Raw genomic sequence first — 21,033 nt, 5'->3', positions numbered from 1 at the left:
CAACGTGAGGGAGGGAACATGCATCTTTGGCAGCCACATCCGCCAGTTCGTTTCCCCTAATACCCACGTGTCCCGGCACCCAGCAGAAAGAAACCTCCTTCCCCTGCCGTTGCAGGTGGAGTAGGTCATCATGGATGTTCTGGACGACCGTATCCGCTGGGTACAAGTGTTGCATGGTCTGAAGGGCACTCAGGGAGTCAGAACAGATGAGGAACTTAAGACTGGGGACACATCTCATCTGCTCCAATGCCCGCAAGATTGCAAACAATTCGGCATCGAGGATGGTAAACGCCGCAGGAAGCCGTAACTTGACGACTCGATCAGGGAAAACAACAGCACAACCCACAGAGTCCCCCTGTTTAGAGCCATCTGTGAATACAGGTACATGGTCCGGACGCTGGTTTAAAATATCGTAAAATAAGGAGGTAAAAACAAATGCCAGAGTGCAGTTCCTCCGGTTCTCCGACAAGTCTAGAAGGCTGCTGGGCCTCTGGAGCAACCAGGGAGGCAGGCGAGTAAAACCTTGTCGTTGGGGGGCCACACGCTCCACACCAAGGGACTCAAGCAAATGCTTGGCACGAATCCCAAATGGTCTCGTTGCCCTGGGACGACTGGAAAAGAGACATTCCATAGGCGGTCGGGCAACGGTAGAGTACGCAGGGGTGGTAGGACAGGCAAGGAAATGACACACCCGTCGCACCATGAGGAGTTTCCGCCGGATGGCGAGCGGCGGTTACCCTGCCTCAGCACACAGGCTGGGGATGGGACTGGTACGGAAGGCTTCAGTGGCCAGCCTGATACCCTCATGGTGTACTGCGTCAAGGATCTTCAGATACAAAGGCCTTGCTGACCCATACACAGTGCAAGCATAGTCAAGACGCGATCGGACGAAAGCCCTATGAAACTGCAGCAGACGCACCCGATCTGCTCCCCAGGACCGATGGCTCAGACACTTCAAAATATTCTGTGCCTTCAGGGCCCGCACCTTGAGGTCTTTAAGGTGAGGCAACCACGACAACTTGGAATCAAAAGTGAGGCCCAGGAACCTCACAGTGTCTCTAAAAGGAAGAACGGTGTCCCTCAGATGCAATTCAGGGGAGGTAAAAAGACGCCGAGAACGATTAAAATGAACACACACAGATTTGTCTGCAGAAAAGGTAAAACCCATCTTTGCAGTCCATGCCTCTAAGCGCTTTATCGTAAGCTGCAACTGCGAACTAGCAGTGACAAGACTGGAGGAAGAACAGAAAACAGCAAAATCGTCCACAAACAAGGAGCATTGGGCAGGACTCCGGATAGTGGACGTGATACTGTTAATAGCAACGGCAAAGAGGGTGGCACTTAAAACGCTGCCCTGAGGAACACCATTCTCCTGCACGTACAAATCAGATAGCACATTACCAACCCGATACCGAAAGAGGCGGTGAGAAAGAAAGGACTGAATGAAGATGGGGAGACGGCCACGAAAGCCCCACTCATGTAGTTGATTGAGGATAAGGCAGCGCCAAGTAGTGTCATACGCCTTATTAATGTCAAAGAAGACCCCTAGAAAATGCTGGTTACGTAGAAAGGCCTGCTGGATGGCGGCCTCAAGCAGGGTCATGTTGTCTATAGTGGAACGACATCTCCGAAAACCACACTGAGAGGGGCTAAGGAGCTGCCTGGTCTCGAGCAGCCAAACCAGGCGGCGGTTGACCATGCGTTCCAACGTCTTCCCAACACAGCTCGTCAAAGCAATACTCCGATAACTACTGGGATGCGTTCGGTCCTTCCCTGGTTTGAGGAGGGGAATCAAAATCGCCTCCCTCCACGAGTCAGGGTACGTGCCGGATAACCATATCATATTGAAACAGTTCAGGAGAACTTCCTTGGATGGCAGCAACAGGTGCCGCAGCATGCTGTACCGGTTTGATCATGACCAGGCACAGTATCATGAGCCACAGACAGCGCAGAATCCAGTTCCCACATTGTGAAGGGGCAGTTATAGGGTTCAGAATTTAGAGACCGGAAGTCCAAGTGACCCCTTTCGATGGCAGTGCGGTAGCGGCAGAAATCTGGATCACAGTTAATAGTGGCGGTAGAGTCCGCAAAATGCATGGCCAGTGTCTGGGCAATGTCTCTCGGCGCCGTGAGGAGACATCCCTGATGCAGCAATGCCGTGACAGGGAGCTGGCTGAGTTTCCCGGAAATCCTTCTGATGGCTTCCCATACTTTCGTAGAACTAGTGGAGCGAGAGATGGAGTTCAAGAACAATTGCCATGACCGTCGTTTGCTCTCTTTAATCACTCACCGCGCTCTGGCCCTTGCCACCCGAAAGGCCGCAAGATTGTCAGCTGAGGGACAGCACTTGAAGCGGCGCAGTGCTGCACGGCGGGCGCGGATGGCTGTGCGGCACTCTGTGGTCCACAAAGGGACAGGACGCCTCTTGGGATGACTGGATGACCGTGGGATTGACAATTCAGCAGCATGGGAGATCACGGCTGTAACATGGTCTACCCATTCGTGGACACTGGCACAGTGTTCCAAAACAGCCAGTTGGCTGAAAAGTGTCCAGTCAGCTCTGCAGAGGTGCCACCGGGGCGGCACTAGTAATGCCACAGCCTCATCCAGGAGGCGAATCCAAAGGGGGAAGTGGTCACTAGAATGGAGGTCAGCTGCAGCCTCCCACAGAGCAGAATCCACGAGTGCCGGAGAGCAAAAGGAAAGGTCAATAGCCGATGATGACCCGGAAGCAGTACAGAAATGAGTGGGAGCACCAGAGTTGAGGAGGCACAGTTCTTCAGACATCATGAGGCTTTCCAGAATGCGACCCCTGGGGCAAGTAGTCGGAGAGCCCCATAAGACATTATGAGCGTTGAAGTCCCCCAGAAGATGAAATGGGCGGGGGAGTTGGCTAATAAGGTCCGTGAGAGCCTCAGAGTCTATCGCATCTGGAGGTGGTAAATAAACTGAACAGACTGTGAGCCTCCGACCCACAAGAATGTCAACTGCAACTGCTTGCAAGTCGGTGACGAGAGGGAGCTCAGATGAGGGGTGCATGTCACGGACAAAAACTGCAACACCACCCTTTGCCCTTTGCACCGTCAGATCATCTTTTCGATATACGGTATAGCCCCGTAAAGAAGGAGAATCAGTGGCCCGAAAATGTGTCTCTTGGAGACATAAGCACAAGGGGCACTCTCGTATAAGGAGTTGTAATTCGGCCACATGCGTCCTGAACCCATTCAGGTTCCACTGTAATATGGGAGCCAGTGATCAGGGTGGCTGAACTTTCAGCCTGCCTCTGTGCTTTGGAGGAGAGACCGTACTGGCCGGAGATTTATTCCTGGGGCGAGAAGATCGCCCCCGGTCGACATCAATGTCCATAAGCTCCGATGACGACCCACGGGAGATGTCAGACAGTACGATGGTCTCGTCATCGGACCGACGCTGACTAGTCTCCTCAGGTGACAGAACCTTCATCTTCTGAGGCTTTGTCTTGGGGGGCTTGGAATGCAGAGCCTTGTCAACAGTTGGAGGTTGACTTGCCTGGGCAGAAGGCGCCATATGGGGAGAGGCAGGAAGTACCTCAATGTCAGCAACCACGGCCTTGTCCGATGTAGCGGGGAGAGCCGAAGATTGCAAAACAACCGCAGCAGCACAAGTGCACTGGCAAGCACAGGTATTAGTGCTAACACTAGCAACCTCCGTTTGCGTAGCAACAGTGGCCAGTTGTACTGGTTTTTTGAGAGCGGAAGCGAAAGATGTTGAAAACACAGGAGGTTGCATGGCCTTAAAGAGCTTCTTGGCCTCACCATAGGGGATGCGCTTAGATGTTTTAATCTCCTGTACCTTCCGTTCTTCGAGATAGATGGGGCAGATCCGGCTCCAGACAGGGTGACTCCCAGAGCAATTCACGCACTTCACAGGCGATGAACAATCGGCTCCGTCATGGGCAGGCTGACTACATTTACCACAAGTGGCTATCCCATTGCACCTCAACGTAGTATGCCCAAAGCGCTGACATATAAAACAGCGCATTGGGTTGGGGAAATATGGCCGTACGGGCCTCGCTTTAACATGCTCTGGGAGTCTCGGGCAACTGAACGTGAGAATAAACGAGTCAGATTTGACGAGGTCCCCATTGACTCGTTTCATAATATGCTGCACGTCAACAATTCCTTCGTCAGCCCACTCAGATTTTAACACGTCTATGGGGATATCCACCAAGTCCCTACACGTCACAACACCCTTACTATAATTCAAAGTGGAGTGGAGCTTGGTCTCGACAGCGTACTCTCCTAGACAGGTTGCTTTCCGAAGGGCAGCGACTTGACGGGAACTAGAAGTTTCAACTAACAGAGTCCCATTGCGCAGTCGCTTTACAGATTTCAGTGTTCCTGCAATTCCCTCAAGACCCTTGTGGATGTAAAAGGGAGAAACCCTCTCAAAGCTACCCTCCTTCCTTTTAATAATCAAAAACACATTCTGATTATCAGCATGTGCTCCGTTACCACATTCTGTTATATCTCTAGCAAAACCAGGCGCTGGAGGACTCGCAGCGCGTAGCCGCTTTTTCGATGGGGTGTGTTTTCCTACCAGCGGCCCACCCAAGCCACTGGTAGGGGGAAATGTAGAGGTCGAAGGGTCCATTGCGGTCCCACGAGCAGCTAGGGAACCAAAAGTCCGCTCAGACAGAGCCCCGCATGCCTGAGTAAGAACTGGAGAAAAGAGAACCACTTGTATGAACATCAAGAGCTCAGATGGAAACCCAGTTCTAAGCAAAGAAGGAAAATCAGAAAGGTGGAAGGAGTATTTTAGAGGGTCTATACAAGGGTGATGCACTTGAGGACAATATGATGGAAATGGAAGAGGCTGTAGATGAAGATGAAATGGGAGATATGATACTGGATGAAGAGTTCGATAGAGCACTGGAAGACCTTAGTTGAAACGAGGCCCCGGGAGTAGACAACATTCCATCGGAACTACTGACAGCCTTGGGAGAGCCAGTCCTGACAAAACTCTACCATCTGGTGAGCAAGATGCATCAGACAGGCGAAATTCCCTCAGACTTCAAGAATAATATAATAATTCCAATCCCAAAGAAAGCAGGTGTTGACAGATGTGAAAATTACCGAACAATGAGTTTAATAAGTCACAGCTGCAAAATACTAACGCAAATTCTTTACAGATGAATGGACATACTGGTAGAAGCCAACCTCAGGGAAGATCAGTTTGGATTCCGTAGAAATGTTGGAACACGTGAGGCAATCCTGGCCCTACGACTTATCTTAGAAGAAAGATCAAGGAAAGGCAAACCTTCATTTCTAGCATTTGTAGACTTAGAGAAAGTTTTTGACAATGTTGACTGGAATACACTCTTTCAAATTCTGAAGGTGGCAGGGGTAAAATACAGGAAGCGAAAGGCTATTTACAATTTGTACAGAAAGCAGATGGCAGTTATAAGAGTCGAGGAACATGAAAGGGAAGCAGTGGTTGGGAAAGGAGTGAGACAGGGTTGTAGCCTCTCATCGATGTTATTCAATCTGTATATTGAGCAAGCAGTGAAGGACACAAAAGAAAAATTCGGAGTAGGTATTAAAATCCATGGAGAAGAAATAAAAACTTTGAGGTTTGCCTATGACATTGTAATTCTGTCAGAGACAGCAAAGGACTTAGAAGAGCAGCTGAATGGTGTCTTGAAAGGAGCATATAAGATGAACACCAACAAAAGCAAAACGAGGATAATGGAATGTAGTCGAATTAGGTCGGGTGATGCTGAGTGAATTAGATTAGGGAATGAGACACTTAAAGTAGTAAAGGAGTTTTGCTATTTGGGGAGAAAAATAACTGATGATGGTCGAAGTAGAGGGGATATAAAATGTAGACTGGCAATGGCAAGGAAAACGTTTCTGAAGAAGAGAAATTTGTTAACATTGAGAATAGATTTAAATGTCAGGAAGTCGTTTCTGAAAGTATTTGTATGGAGTGTAGCTATGTATGGAAGTGAAATATGGACGATAACTAGTAGAGAAGAGAATAGAAGCTTTCAAAATGTGGTGCTACAGAAGAATGCTGAAGATTAGATGGGTAGATCATATAACTAATGAGGAGGTATTGAATAGGATTGGGGAGAAGAGAAGTTTGTGGCACAACTTGACTAGAAGAAGGGATCAGTTGGTATGACATGTTCTGAGGCATCAAGGGATCACCAATTTGGTATTGGAGGGCAGCGTGGAGGGTAAAAATTGTAGAGAGAGACCAAGAGATGAATACACTAAACAGATACAGAAGGATGTAGGTTGCAGTAGGTACTGGGAGATGAAGAAGCTTGCACAGTATAGAGTAGCATGGAGAGCTGCATCAAACCAGTCTTAGGACTGAAGGCCACAACAACAACAACAACAACAACACTTGTTGCTCCATTACAATGTATGCTTACATCTTTCATAACTTCCTACGTGAATGTGATATCCACTTTCAATATGGTAGGTGACAGACTAGACTGCTTTTAGAAAGAACATACTGTGCTCATTACCTCTATGTTTTGAGTATCTTATAGTCTACATACTGTGTCATGTGCTGTTCAGGTTGCTGCTTTATTGTATATTTTGCAAACAGTAAGATAAATATTCTTGTAATCCTGATTCATTAAAACTGTGTCCACTCATGTACATCCATTATTTCATCCACTAAGTGGTTGTTATTCTTTACATGTTTCAAAACTTTTAATAAATAGTTCCTTTAAAATATTTTTGTCAGTTCATTTACACATTTTGTCTCGTGTACATCATTACTTTTTTGTAGGAAGGCTATTTTAAAAAGTAACTCATGTAGTTCGGGTGCATATTTTAAGAGCAGTTAGAGATTATTCACATTAGGAATCTTGTCTAGCTTCATTTAGTCTGTATATGACACAATACAGGTGTGCTACTCAATGCACAAAGTAATAGAATTATGTTGAAAAATGAGGCATAAAGGGATACTTACTACTGTCCTTGCTATAAGAATTAATGATTTTCTGCAGTTCTGCCAGCTCCTTGCTAGCTTCCTGGTAATTAATATCTGTCACTTCCAAAGGTGGTGGAATAAACAGTGATGGCTCTGTTCCAAGATAGCAACAATGAATTAAGCCATCTTCTGATAGGACTGCAAGAACTCCTTTAAGATCCTAGAGATAATAAAAATCTGCAGAATTAAAGAGGAATGTAGCATATTTTGTGTGGCACAACTCAAAAAATAAAGCATTCACACTGATTAACAGAAGGAATGTATCACTAATGAATATGCAGCAATTATTCTTTTACATACTGCAGAGAATTATTTGAATGAACTGAAAAACAGTCCTGGACAGAATAACAACAATACAGAAATGACATATTGGTACCCATCATACAGGAGACTGGGCTGAAGACACACACAATGAGAAAGACTGCTAAAATATTAAAACTTTCAGAAAAAGTCCAAATTCTGCAGTAGATAAACACAAACTCTCTCTCTCTCTCTCTCTCTCTCTCTCTCTCTCTCTCTCTCTCTCTCTCTCTCTCTGAAGAGCCAAAAGAACTGGTAACCAGCCTAATGTTGTGTAGGACCCCCATGATCACACAGAAGTGCCGGAACACATGGTTCACATGCTGACACTTGTTGATCACCCAGCATTGAAATCTGCACCAATTTGTGGAAGGGTTGCGTTTCTGTCATGTTGAATGAATCTCTACAGTCATAGTTGGTCCCGTTCTTGCAGGATCTTTTTCTGACCACAGCAATGACGGAGATTTGATGTTTTACCGTATTGCTGATATTCACAGTGCACTCGTGAAATCATCATATGGGAAAATCCCCACCTCATCACTATCTCAGATATGCTGTCTCGCATCACTCATGTGCCAACTATAACACCACATTCAAACTCACTTAAATCTTGATACCTGCCATTGTAGCAGCAGTAACTGATTTAACAACTGCGTCAGACACTTGGTGCCTTGTGTATGCAATGCCAACCGCAATGCCACATTCTGGCTGTTTACATATCTCTGTATTTGAATAAGCCTGCTTATACCAGTTTCTTTGGTGCTTCAGTGTATATGCATTTTTGTAGGAAATTAAAAACATTGGATGGACTCTTATTACACTGATGAGACTTAGTGGAGTGCAAATCATTCCACAAAGCAGGAACAAAAAATGCCATATGCCTAAAAAAAACAGTATGATTACACCCAAGGAAATGTTCAAGAGCGGAATGGCTAGAAAAGTGGAATTCAAAGGGTATTTCTGGGAAGGGATTTTATAATGTCCCACACTGAAAAAAAGAGGGGCGTGTGCAAATTGATTGTTTATGTTTTACTAGGCAAAAATGTGATACATTTTAAGAACATTGTTAGTCATTATGAAGAAAGGTTCAGGGGAATTCTTAAAAAGTTACTCAATAGATCGGTGACTGCTGTAACTCAGGACCCTTATAACAAAAAATACAGCTGGTATCATGAAGTCCAGCTATGAAATTGAAGACTTCTGTTACTGAATGACTTGGTGTTTTCTTCTAATCTCAGGGGACTATACTGATCCACATAACATGAGAGACTGCACTTCAGATGACAAGAATTACATTTGGGGAGTGTACTGCACAGAGAAATGAAACTTTTGTGATTGCCTGTGCCACACTGACATTTCAATACAATTGAGCTTATTAGGGTCCTGTTAACCTAAGGTAGGTGCCCAAGGTAAAAGTGGTATGAAACAGACTGCCTGCCACAGATACCAGTAGCTAAATGTAAGTGGAATGCTTGCATGCTAGCTACAAGCTGTTCAAAGGCCACAGTATTTAAAACAGAATCTCACGGTGACACCTAAGAAACAATAACAATCAGTTATTGAAATAAGGTACATCAAAATATACTCAGAATTGCTTGAAGAGAAGGGTGTGGCACTGATGTAAAGTACTGCACCTATCCTAACATTGTAGATGATTACTAACTAATCAAACTGGAGTACCCCATGAACTACAGTTTTAAGAAATTATGTTTAGTCTCTCAATAAGTGAACACTTTTACTATCTGAGTAATGTTCAACACTCAGCATAAACTGTCCAATGACTTAAAGTGGTTGGAACTGTAGATAACTTGTAGGCAACTGTAGAAATGAAGAACTGCTGGAATTCGGTGATAACTGAGAACTGGTTAACTGCTGAGAGTGAGGATGCAGTATCTTAAATCATACACTCGGCATACGAATGTCATCCTGCGAATGATTTAGTAGATCCATAAGAATATTTCAGGGTTTCAGCGCTCTTGGTTATAGCAGTGTAACTACTGGTAGGTGAATATATTGTGCGAAAAATTTACAGTAGTTCGTAATATCAGTGCCATCTAGGAGGAGACTGACTACACTGTATGCGAAGTGCCACAATGTTACTGCCTGGTGTCATGCACCCTCTGAAAATAATACTGTGTACAATGGTTGGTAGAGACACAGCAGGTTCTTATCAAGAACTAGAGAAAAACAAGACATTTATGATATATGATGCTCTCCAGTTGCAGTGCTCTGTTCTACAAAGAATTCTCCAAATTTTCTGGAGGAATTCAGTGATTCACAGAGGCAAAATCTAAAACTAATATGCACAAAGAGTTCACTGTCCTATCAAAGCTACAGAACAATTGCCAATTCAAGTAGATTGACTACAATAACAGGATGACCTCTCACAGCAGCAAAAGCGTATAAAGTAGGCTTTTTTTCTTTTCCTAATTTATCATCCTGTCCCAGAAAATTGCTTCCAGCTCATTGCTACACATCATAGAATGAGGTTTCATTTGTAGCTACACATGCACAACACATTTCATCATTCATTTATTGATAACTACTTGTGTATTGAGCATACATGAATAGTTTCCCAATTTGAAACTTCCTGACAGCTTAAAACTGTGTGCCAAAGCAAGACACAAACGTGTAACCTTGCCTTTCATGTGAAATACTTTTACCGAGTGAGCTATCCAGACACGACTCATGACCTGCCCTCGCAGCTCTGGTTTTACCAGCACTTTTCTCCTACCTTCCAAACTTCACTTCTAGAAGTGCTAGTCTCAAAAGCTGGGAAGTTTGGAATGTAGGAGGAAGTGTGCTAGTGGAAATACAAAGGGGTATCCAAAAAAAACTGGAATCACATTGCCATGGGTGGAGATTGGTAGTACGCATTTCTGCTGCTAGGCATGTATATTGCAACTCATTGCCAGTTCAGTGCCACCTCTGTTGCCTGACCTGGCTTGTTTTGTTCATCTGTAGTAATTGTTTTTGCTAGTGCTGTTTTTTCTTGTTTTGTTTTTTATGATGGCAAGATTAAGTGAACAACGCACAGCTGTAAAATTTTGTTTTCCACTTGGTAAATATGCTGCTGAAACTGTTTTAATGTTAAAAACAGCTAACCAAGATGACACAATGGGACAAACTCAAAGGTACAAGTGGTTTGCTCCATTTAAAAATGGTGACATATTGATTGAAGACAAATATCATTTTGGATGGTCATCAGCTGCCCTAATCGACGAAAATTTTGACAAAATTCGAGAGCTTGTGTGCACAGACTGTCAAAAGACAATTAATCAACTGAGTTGAAAATTTTAAGAAGACTGCAGAATGGTGTTCATAAAGAAAGACCTGATATGTGGCATACAGGAGGCTGGTTCTTTCACCACGCCAAAGCACCTGCACACACAGCGATCTCTGTTAGGCAGTTTTTAGCTTAAAATGGTATGGTACTGCCCCATGCACCTTACTTGCCTGACCTGGCTCTGTGCAACATTTATTATTTCCACACATGAAAAGGGGCATGAAAGGACACTGATTTGACAACATGGAAGAAGTCAACAAAAATATGAGGGAGGAGCTGTCAGCCATTCCTGAAGATGACTACAAAAAATGTTTTGAAAAGTGGAAGCACTGGTGGGGCAGATATATTATTTGTAATGGGGAGTATTTTGAAGAGGATAAGGTTGTTTAGTAGATAATTTGAAAATATATAGCTCTAAAAAAAAAAAAATTTTCGGGCACCCGCACATAAAGCTTCATGCATTGACAGCTCAATTGGTAAAAATATGGCCCACAAAATGCAAGGTTCAGAGTTAAAATCACACACACAATCACAGTACTACACAAATTTTTAATCTTTTATGAAGTTTCAAATACAACACACACTCTGTAGCAGAGTGAAAGATTCATTCTGGAAATTTCTCATTTTACTTATTTGAAACACCAGGTTCTTGACCTATACACATAACACTCACTGAGCATTGCAGTGCTGTATTGGAAGAATAAAACAAAGTTGCCACTCTTTGCTGTTGGTAGGGGCATTTATAGCACAGTACAACATTTATGCAAATAATCATTTCTTTGAAAATATAATGTAATGGGATGGATGAAAGATCTCCTGACTAAGCAGTGAAAGGAGAAAACATGGTGAGTAGATTTTTTTATCTATCCAATTACATTACATAACAACACTGGCAATATACAGGTACAACAACTGATCTCCACCACAACTTCTTATCAATTGCAATCAGTAATACAATTGCTTTACAGATTCATAACTTCCAAATGTGGGGATTATTCATTAGTAATGATATTTGAATTAACAAACAAAATTTCAAGATTTACCCTCCTGTTTTGTTCACTGTGTTAGCTATGATGTAAAGCTCAGTCGTAGTGTCTTGCATTTGACACTATTGTAGTGAAATGCCTCATCAAAAACAATGGAAATCCACATGCAAATAAAGAATGGTTGTGTCTTTAAGCTATGAAAAGGAAATTGTACAGGTATTTGTAGTATGGCTCTATGAGTCTTTAAAGTTGACTCCCACCAAATATGTTTGATAAAACACACTGTCACATTAATATTTTCATTTATATTACTTCATTTTAAACCAAAATATAATATTCACATACAGAATATGAGTAAACATTTTCAGTATTCTGGCAAGGTACAACACACTGACATTCATCACGAGATCTAGACAGAACAGGAATTCAAAGACAGGGGTCACTCATTTCTCAATGGACAATAGTTTGAACAAATTACACTTAGAGACAAACTATTTAATATTTTATTTGATACTCTCCATCCTACATATTTAAAGTAGTGTCACAATAAATAACAATTAACAATAATAAATTCAGTAAATTAAAAAACTCTTGAGTTTCAACTGTTTTCCTAAATACAAATTGCCTCATAGCTTCAGATATAATCATTTTTTCATAACTGTTAGGTAAGTAAGCATTATTTTCTTTGGAATACTTTTATTCTATGGTTTTTGCAATGTTTTTATGTAGCATACAGTATCACTTAACTTACGTACCTGCAAATTTATCTTCTTCACAGCAATAGGGCACACAACAAGTTGACAAGACCAGCGAAGAGTGGTTTGTTCATAAATTAACAAAGTATTCATCTCAGTTCCAATAAGAACCATTAGTTTGCCACTGGATTCTAAAAATAAACAGAACAAAATTTTGTATTGATTTTACAATGTTGATACTGATTTTAGACTGCTCAATCGCATGGTTATTAGCACATGTTCACTAGTCTCAATATCATGGTAACATCCCTGTAACAGCCTGCCCAATAATAACTCTTTTACATGCTTAGTGAAATATGGTATGATGTTAAAAAGCACTCAGATTAGGAAGCTTTGCATTTAGATGTATCTCACATTATTCTGATCTGCAAACAGAAATTCCAATTTTGTTTGTATATTTTCCTTTTGCATTGTGCAATTATCTTCTTTGCTGATCAGCTAAAGCCAATTAAGTGACTTATTTATCCTGCAACGGTTAAAAATGATAACATTTTTGAATATCTGAATATCTACCAGAGAACTCTTCAAAAAACCATAAATCTACACTTACTTTCCTATATTTTTACTTCTTATTAGCCTTAGTGCTTAATAAGTACTGATGAACTGAATAAACAGTGTCCCATCATCAAATAATTTCTATGTAGATTTTGGATCATCCAAAGAGATTCCTGCAATTTTAAAATCAACTCTTTATTAGCTAGGCCTGTAAATTGACTGACAGTTGAAAATCTCTCTCACTAGTATGATAGGCTATACTGCAAAAAGTAAATAGACTTGCATTCTTACAGTGGGTGGACAGCTGTCATACTTAGAAATTAACCATTGTACTCATGTTAATGTGAAGTGTACAGTAGTAAACCAATTGCAACTGTATAATATAATTAGAAAAACTTTTATCAGTGCAGTGATGTTTTGCTGATTATCTAACATGTTGAGTCTTTTCTTTTCTTTTCTTCCTCTTTTTGTAGAAACAGAGTATTATTAATTATATTTAATGGTTAATACAGCTTCAGAAGTTATTTAGACTGGCTATTTTTATTGATGTGTTCCTTGAATCTTATCACAATCTCAAATGCTGTCGTTAATGGTAAAATCTCCAGAACACAATACATGGATGAATGAATGTTGAAATTTGTCCTTCAGCTTAACTATCTAGCCCTAAATAAGATACTGTGTGCTGTTCTAGAAAACTGTACATACAGTGACACAGCCATTTTTACAACAAGAAACTGTAATGTGAATAATGGGAGATGTTTTGACCATTGAGAATCATGTATAATTATTATTAATTATGGAAGTCAGCAATGACAGTGGACTAAACAATGCATCTCTGCTGATTGAAATTTAAGATTCTCCCTTCTCTCATCTTTGGCCACTGTGTGTGTTACACTTTCAATTTACTTGCCCCTATTTCCAGTCTCTGTTTTAACTCAACAAAGCAGTGCTATTTACAATATAAAAGCTACACTCTAGTATTTAAACTAATGCGCTTGTTAGCCCTGGTACAGTTGCTCTTATGGAACCATCAGCATCAACTGTTTGTTAGCCACTGCTAGAAAAAGACTGCTTTCAGACTTCTCCATGAACCACTGCCTTCAACTATGCGCATCTACATTTCCTGCTGTCCTCTATTCTAAGTAGACATGTTCATAACTATAAAAGCAGAAACAGAAATGTCTGTCACAGAGCAGTACTGAGTAAGGTTCTGTTAAAAATATTGAGGGGGAAACATTATAATCTGGAAACTATAACAAAGCCAAAGGAAAAGAGAAAATATTAGGTAACTGGAAATGTTACAGCAATACTATATAGACAATAAAAAATACTTTCAGTGCATTGCTGGAGAAAATAGAAACAATTTCAAAATTGTTTGCAACAAAAGAATTAGTTTCAAAATGTTGTTCTAACATTTTTTAAAACATTGGTGACTATATCAAGCAACAATTTTGATAAAAAAGAACTTGTCCAGTGCAGTGGCTTTTGTTGTCAGGTATCTTAGGGAGCTTAACACATAGTTGATAATGTACCAATCAGATAGCAGATATATTTTTTAATTTAATAGAATATGCTAGTATATCAGATCAAACATTAGTATTAAAATGAAAATCAAAGAAGAAGGAAGATGAGGAGTCATCTTTCCATCACTTTATTACTAGATCTGTGTCGTTTACCAGTCATGACTGGACAGACTGAGGTCAAGATTAATTACATATATGCATTTTTTAAAAAAATTCACAAAATTAAGACATTTATACTTAATAGAAACAATATTTGTTTGTCCATTCACTTTGGTCACTATTAAAGAATTCACCAATGGAGTACAATGGGGGTTCTTTCAGGTCCTGTGCTACTCTCCTTCAGAATGTTCCTAGCGGCAGAGATTGCACTTCTTGAGGCAATGAGTTGACCAGCTTTAGGGCAACCACTGGAAAGCTGTCTTGCGTTCCCGTCAGTCGACACCTAGGTATTTCAATGCTCCTCTTGTTACAGGTATTGTGATTGTGTATATCTTGCCTCATGATGAAGACACGTTGTTTTTCTTTCATGCTGATGAGACATAAAAACACATACTGGCTGAGGATTTCATGATTCCTAACTGCTTGAATATAGGCCTGTAGTGCTTCTGTCTTTTGCTTGATGTGATTATTCTGAGAGCTTTTTTCTGTAGAATTAGCACATCCTTACAACCTGCAGAATGTCCCCATAACAGTAGGCCATAATTGATGTGGCTATGGAATAGGGCATAATATACTGTTTTGAGATATTGGTCACTCAATATACCTTTTAACCTCCTCAGAAGGTATACTACACGGGAGAGCTTGGAGCACACGTACGCTGTGTGTTCGTTCATTGTTAGTTTCCTGTCTATCATGAAGCCCAACAGTATGACCGCCTCATCAGTAACAAGACTGCCAGAAAAAGAGCACATGCTCGAATAGCACAAAGTTAGGAAAAGATATTGGCCACATCGTTTCCAACAGAACCATCCAGGCGTTTGCCGTAACTGATTTAGGAAAAGAGGACACCTAAATCTGGATAGTGAGACAGCGAATGGAACATTGCTTCTCCTGAATATCAGTTCAGCATCTAAACCATGGCATTAACTTGTTCAGTAAAAATGAAATTAAAATTTTGTTTAAGAAAAGGAATATATCGATACTGTCTGAAAATAATATTATCTTACTGAGAGTAAATTTATGATTGAATCCATGAAACATTAACATTAAAAGGAATATATTCTTTATTGTTCTAGCTCACTATTATAATAATATAATTCACTAACAAAGATGCTCTCTTTATAAATAAATTCTAAAGACGTAAACCACTTACATTTACATTAAAATACAGTAACAATATGAAACAAAATGTGCACAAGCTGCAGCTGAGCCAGGAAATTGGCTTTATCCTTTCTGAAGAAAGCATTGCACCATCTATCTTAATCAATTTTGGGAAAGTGATGAAAATGTAAATACATATATTCAGATGTGGATCTGAACCTCTGGTCTCAAAATATGAGTGCAGATGCTGACACCCATACTTCTACCACTTAATGCAATCACAGATAATTTCAAATTTTGCTATGTTTTGGCAATTCAGTACATTATAATGAAGTTAACAAATTTTGTATTTTAATACACAACAATTTTTATTGTTGTAAGAATTGTTCCTGGGATGTTATTTTTTATTTTCATGGGGACAAGTGAGTGTGCAGCTGACTGAAGTTCATCCACTGTGGCACATATACTGGCCATTATTACTCCTGCTCCAAAGACCAAAGATCGTACAATGCTGCACTTCAATATGGCATGCAACTTCTGCTCTTTGTTTCTTAAAAATAATATTTGTGAATTTCTAATTCGTTGAGAAATGTTTGAAGAAAAGGGAATGATCACAAGTTAATTAACTCTGATAAGTAGAATGTAATACTGATGAAAGAATATATTCCTATACCAGAAAAAATAATATACACTGCATTTCATTTCACAGTGATAAAAATATAATATTTACTGCTTTTCTGCTTTTTCATAAAAACAGTCACTGAATCTACAACTCAAGAAAAGAATATTGAGGAGGAAACATTATGATCAGGAAACCATAACAAGACCAAAGGAAAAGAGAAATTATTGGGTAAATGGAAATGTTACAGCAATATTTAGTGTGGAATGGAACAGCTAAATGCAACATTGATGTATCTGTATCCTAGATAAAACAGTCTACGGCCTGATTGTATAGGTATACGAGGGATACAGCCAATACAGCACAGGAAATCTATTAGCATATGAACAAATTTTAAAGACCTGAGAAGAACATTAAGGGGTGTCATGTTATGCCAAAGAGTTAAGCTATGAATCATTTGTAAAGATAAAGATAATATTAAAGGGACTGTTGGGTCTTCAAGTAGTAGAATATTTTTGGTCCTCTTCCTTGAAGTATAAGTGTTAGTTGCCTTTTTACAACAATTTGAAAAGGTAGACAGACAGACAGACAGACAGAAAAACACTACACAGTGACTTAACCATTGGGCCATCTTGCTCAGTAGTATTGGACAAAGCACATTTAACTTTATTTATGATATATGTTCAAAAGTTCCTGAACATTCATAATTTCACGTCAATGGTGTGTTAGAGTGACATGTGATTGGCATCCCTGAACACACATTCGTTTAATGTGTAACTGCTGGAAGTTTCATTGTTGTATGTCTGTTAGTTATTGTTCAGTGCTGTATCAAGTAGAATGTTGTGCTGTACAGTTTGCAAATTTCAAGATGGCAGAGTTAGAGGAACAATGCGCCTGCATTAAATTCTGCATAAAACTTGAGAAAACCTTTACAGAGACACACCAAATGATTCAGAAAGCCTGCAGTTATGAGTGCTTAAGCTTTACTTAGTGTTAAAAATGGTTCACACAGTTTAAAAATGGCTGGACGGAAGTTAAAGACGACCGTCATTCAGGAAACCCTTTGACGTCTACTGGTGATACTCATGTCAGAAACGTAAACAAAACTGTGAATGCCAGTTTAAGAATAACTGTCCACGAGATTGCAGAAGAATGTTACTTTTCAGTTGGATCATGTCATGAAACCCTGACATAGCATCTTCGAATATAACATGTTGGCGTCAAGTTTGTCCCATGGCTCATGACTCAAGACCAAAAAGACTTTCACCTTACAACCTTTGAAAAGCTTTTGGACTGCACAAATAAGAATGATGTGTTCATTAAGAGATTCATAACTGGCAATGAGATGTGGGTCTACAGTTATGATGTTGACACCAAGGTTCAGCCATGACAATGCATCAAGAAAGGTTCTCCTAGACGAAAAAAAGCACATCAGAACAGGTCAAATGTTGAAGCCATGCTAACAGTTTCCTTTGACTTTGAAGGATTAGTTCATCATGATTTCATGCCACAGAGACAAACTGTTAATCATGGTACTACTGGGACATGTTGTGATGCCTGCAAGAAAATGTGAGAAAGAAACGGCCTGAAATGTGGTGAGACAATTCATTGCTCTTGCATCACTATAATGCACCCTTACATTCATGCATGTTGGTGCATGACTATTGCATAAAAAATGAAATCACTGTGCTGCCCCATTCTCCTTACTCTCCAGACCTGACCCTGTGGACTTTTTTTTATTTCCAAAAAAGAAAACCCTGGTGAAAGGATGATTTGCAAACACAGACGACATATAAGAAAATTCACAGACGGTGCTTCACATGATTCAGCAAGAAGCGTACCAAAATTGCTTTTGGACGTGGAAATGTCATTGGGAGCCGTGTATTGATTGTGGAGGTTAGTATTTCAAAGGAGACCATACACAATAACTGAAAGGTAAGTGTAGAAAAATTTTGTGGACATAGTATAGAATTTTTTGAAAAGACCTTGTACAATATTTCTTACATATCCCTGAAGTGTATGCCTCACTATTGCAAACATTATATAGCAGCAAATCAGATTAAACTGTGGTGGTGTGTTTTGCATTGAAAATAATCAACATCTGATCTACTATAAGTAGTCAGTTTTCCTAACAACAATTATTACATAGAAATATATACAATGCAAAATCAAACCATTTCTTCAACAAGTAACTTTTGGGTACAACCAATTTTTGAAATCAGTGCAGAAGTATACTATAATTTTTGGCATTAACTCTGTTAAAATTCGGAAACATCATCCCAAAATTAACCACAGTCAAATTTTCTATATTTCCATGATGATTTAGATACTTAATAAGTTACTTTACTGTCGGATCACTACAATATTGGATATACAAGCTAAATGAGAGCATGCAAACAAATGCATGTGGGAGAGATTTTTCTATCTCTTGAAGCCTGTGGCTGACTACTTCCTAGTTTAATAGTGTGATAATGTCTTTATTTTAGAGTGTAATAACTGTGTGGTATGTTTTGGACACATTTAAATGCAATAATATCACTTACTGTACATTTGTAAATTAATGAAGCAGGGGTTATTGACAACGTATTGCAGAATTTCAATAATGCTATTAAACACAATGATCAAGTGCTTCAGTGGCACAAAAATACTTCTTACTTACCAGTTATATATGGATAAAAGCAGGATGGTCTGTACTCTAATCTCTTCATAAACTTTAATACACCATTTTGCTGTACACAGAAGAAGTTTCTTTCACCCAGCACCACTATGTCATCATGAGAGGTCCACGAAACTATTTCAACATCAATAACTGCTTCTCCAAGATTGTACGACCACTCTGCAACTAATTTTCTCCCTTCTTGGACATCTTGGTCTTTGATTCTACTTCTTTCAGCAAGTTGTTGGTAGCTAAGTTAGAGAAAAGGAAACATTGTTTGTTTATGTAGTTGTATCTCTTGATTTGCTTTGGTGTGGGGGGAGAGGGGGGGGGGATAACTCATAGTTTAATGATATTATGGCCTCTTCTTAAGTTCTGTTCTCATTTTATATATGAGTCAACCAGGGTGGCAACAAGAACAGCATAAAAGAATGGGATAGATTTAATTGCACCAAAGTAGGGGAAAATGCCGTGTCCACAGTTGGAGCTATAATAACACAATGAAATAATTTCACAGACATATGAGGAACATAATTGTAACATCAACAGAGCTTAAGTGGAGAGAGAGAGAGAGAGAGAGAGAGAGAGAGAGAGAGAGACCAACTCAAATAAATGCTACTTCAAGATTAAAGTTGAATTAATAACATACCTGTAACATTCAATATGAAGATGTGAAGAGACTGTAACAAATGCGTCTAATTGTACTAAATATACGACTGGCCCTGGCAATAAGAAATTTGGTAGAAACTGTATGAAAGATAAAGTTTCTTGTTCAAAAAAGCATAAAGCTCCATCAAGAGACTGTACACAAATAAAATCACGGTTTCTTGCACCACCAAATGGACCAATGACCATATTAAAGGCTGATCGCCGTAGCTGGTGTTCATATGCCAATGCCAAACTTCTTTGATCACCTAGAAAAAAGCCAAAATTAGACATGTAAAAGAATGTCTCCCTAGCTGTTATTTTCTGAACAGTTTTTACTTTAATATAAAATGCTGCAACAGAAATATTCATCGCAATGGTTGAGTACATTGCAAAAGAATACTAACATCCAATGCCACACAAAAAGTGTGTCAACTATAAAAGATAATAAAATGCATATATAACCAAATAGTGCATTGTTCAGGTGTTGAGTGCTCAACAGAAAGAAGAGCAATTGTGAAAATGTTGCTAAGCTTTGGGACCCCATTGAGTTGCATATACAGAGTGGTTACCTTTACTGCTTCCTTTATTTAATACTACCCAAATACTCAATATAAGATGTCATTAACTGACCAATGAAAAATACATACCATGCTCTGCAGCACCATGTCTTGTTATGAGACTATAGACAGCAACACTCTGAGGATGCAAAATACCTATCTGCAGATTCTGCGAACCCCTGTAGTAATAGACACAGAATACAAAGTTAAGAAGAAAGTAATTCTATAATTCAAAAGCCATTTCATTTACTAAGAAGGAGCAAAAAGATAAAGGATGTGCATTCTAAAGGGAAATTATAAAATGTGGCAGCATGGCAAGGATATCAGCATACTGCATGAGGTTACCAAGAAGTCTGTGCTGAAAAATTATTATTATTATTATTATTATTTTCTTGAGTGTCAAAAAATTCATACCTAGTAATTACTTTCCCTAATAATTAACATAATTTGCTAAGAAGTTATGATACATCAAACCTTTTTAGTGTGGTCTGTTTATTTGCATTAGTGCTGGGGTAAAGCTGATTCATTATGAACTGGTGTTCAAGCAGCTGAAAAAAAAACACTATCTCATGATTTATTATCACATCTTAATCACTCACCTGTCATTACTCAACAGACTGTGCCACTCTTACAGTACAGGAATACATACAATTATGAACAGACATTAAATGAACAAGAAATGCATTAATAACACACTTAAAACTAGTCTGTAACTCAATAATAAAAAAGGCATTTGATGTTCTACTTCATTTAAAGTGGTAGCGAATCATATTAAGAAAAATTTAAATACTCGTAATTTAACACCACAAAATTCATCTACTTCCTTGGTTCCCTTTCTCTTTCCAGACCTAGAGCTATTCCACAAAATATTGTTTCTTAATCTAGTCACATCATGTGAAATACAGCAGAGACCAATCTCTTGCAGTTTTGATAGCATATCAGTTCTCTTCTCTCAAAT

At 39.6% G+C, this 21,033-nt stretch overlaps 1 protein-coding gene across 3 annotated transcripts in view; it reads right to left on the bottom strand.

Annotated features, from left to right (window-relative positions):
• LOC126355929 (protein PTHB1) overlaps positions 1-21,033 on the bottom strand; it is a 126,937-nt gene that overhangs the window by 67,361 nt on the left and 38,543 nt on the right. For all 3 annotated transcript variants that reach the window (XM_050006500.1, XM_050006508.1, XM_050006517.1), the window contains 5 exons: positions 20,166-20,254; positions 19,520-19,784; positions 18,874-19,121; positions 12,318-12,448; positions 6,970-7,150 (listed from right to left, as the gene is read on the bottom strand). In XM_050006500.1, coding sequence (XP_049862457.1) covers positions 6,970-7,150; positions 12,318-12,448; positions 18,874-19,121; positions 19,520-19,784; positions 20,166-20,254 — 914 coding nt within the window. The remainder of the gene's footprint in view (positions 1-6,969; positions 7,151-12,317; positions 12,449-18,873; positions 19,122-19,519; positions 19,785-20,165; positions 20,255-21,033) is intronic.

The sequence above is a fragment of the Schistocerca gregaria genome, chromosome 1, assembly GCF_023897955.1.
Source record: "Schistocerca gregaria isolate iqSchGreg1 chromosome 1, iqSchGreg1.2, whole genome shotgun sequence".
NCBI lineage: Eukaryota > Metazoa > Arthropoda > Insecta > Orthoptera > Acrididae > Schistocerca > Schistocerca gregaria.
Note: the sequence above shows the minus strand (reverse complement) of the source record. Positions and strands in the feature narration are given on the sequence as shown.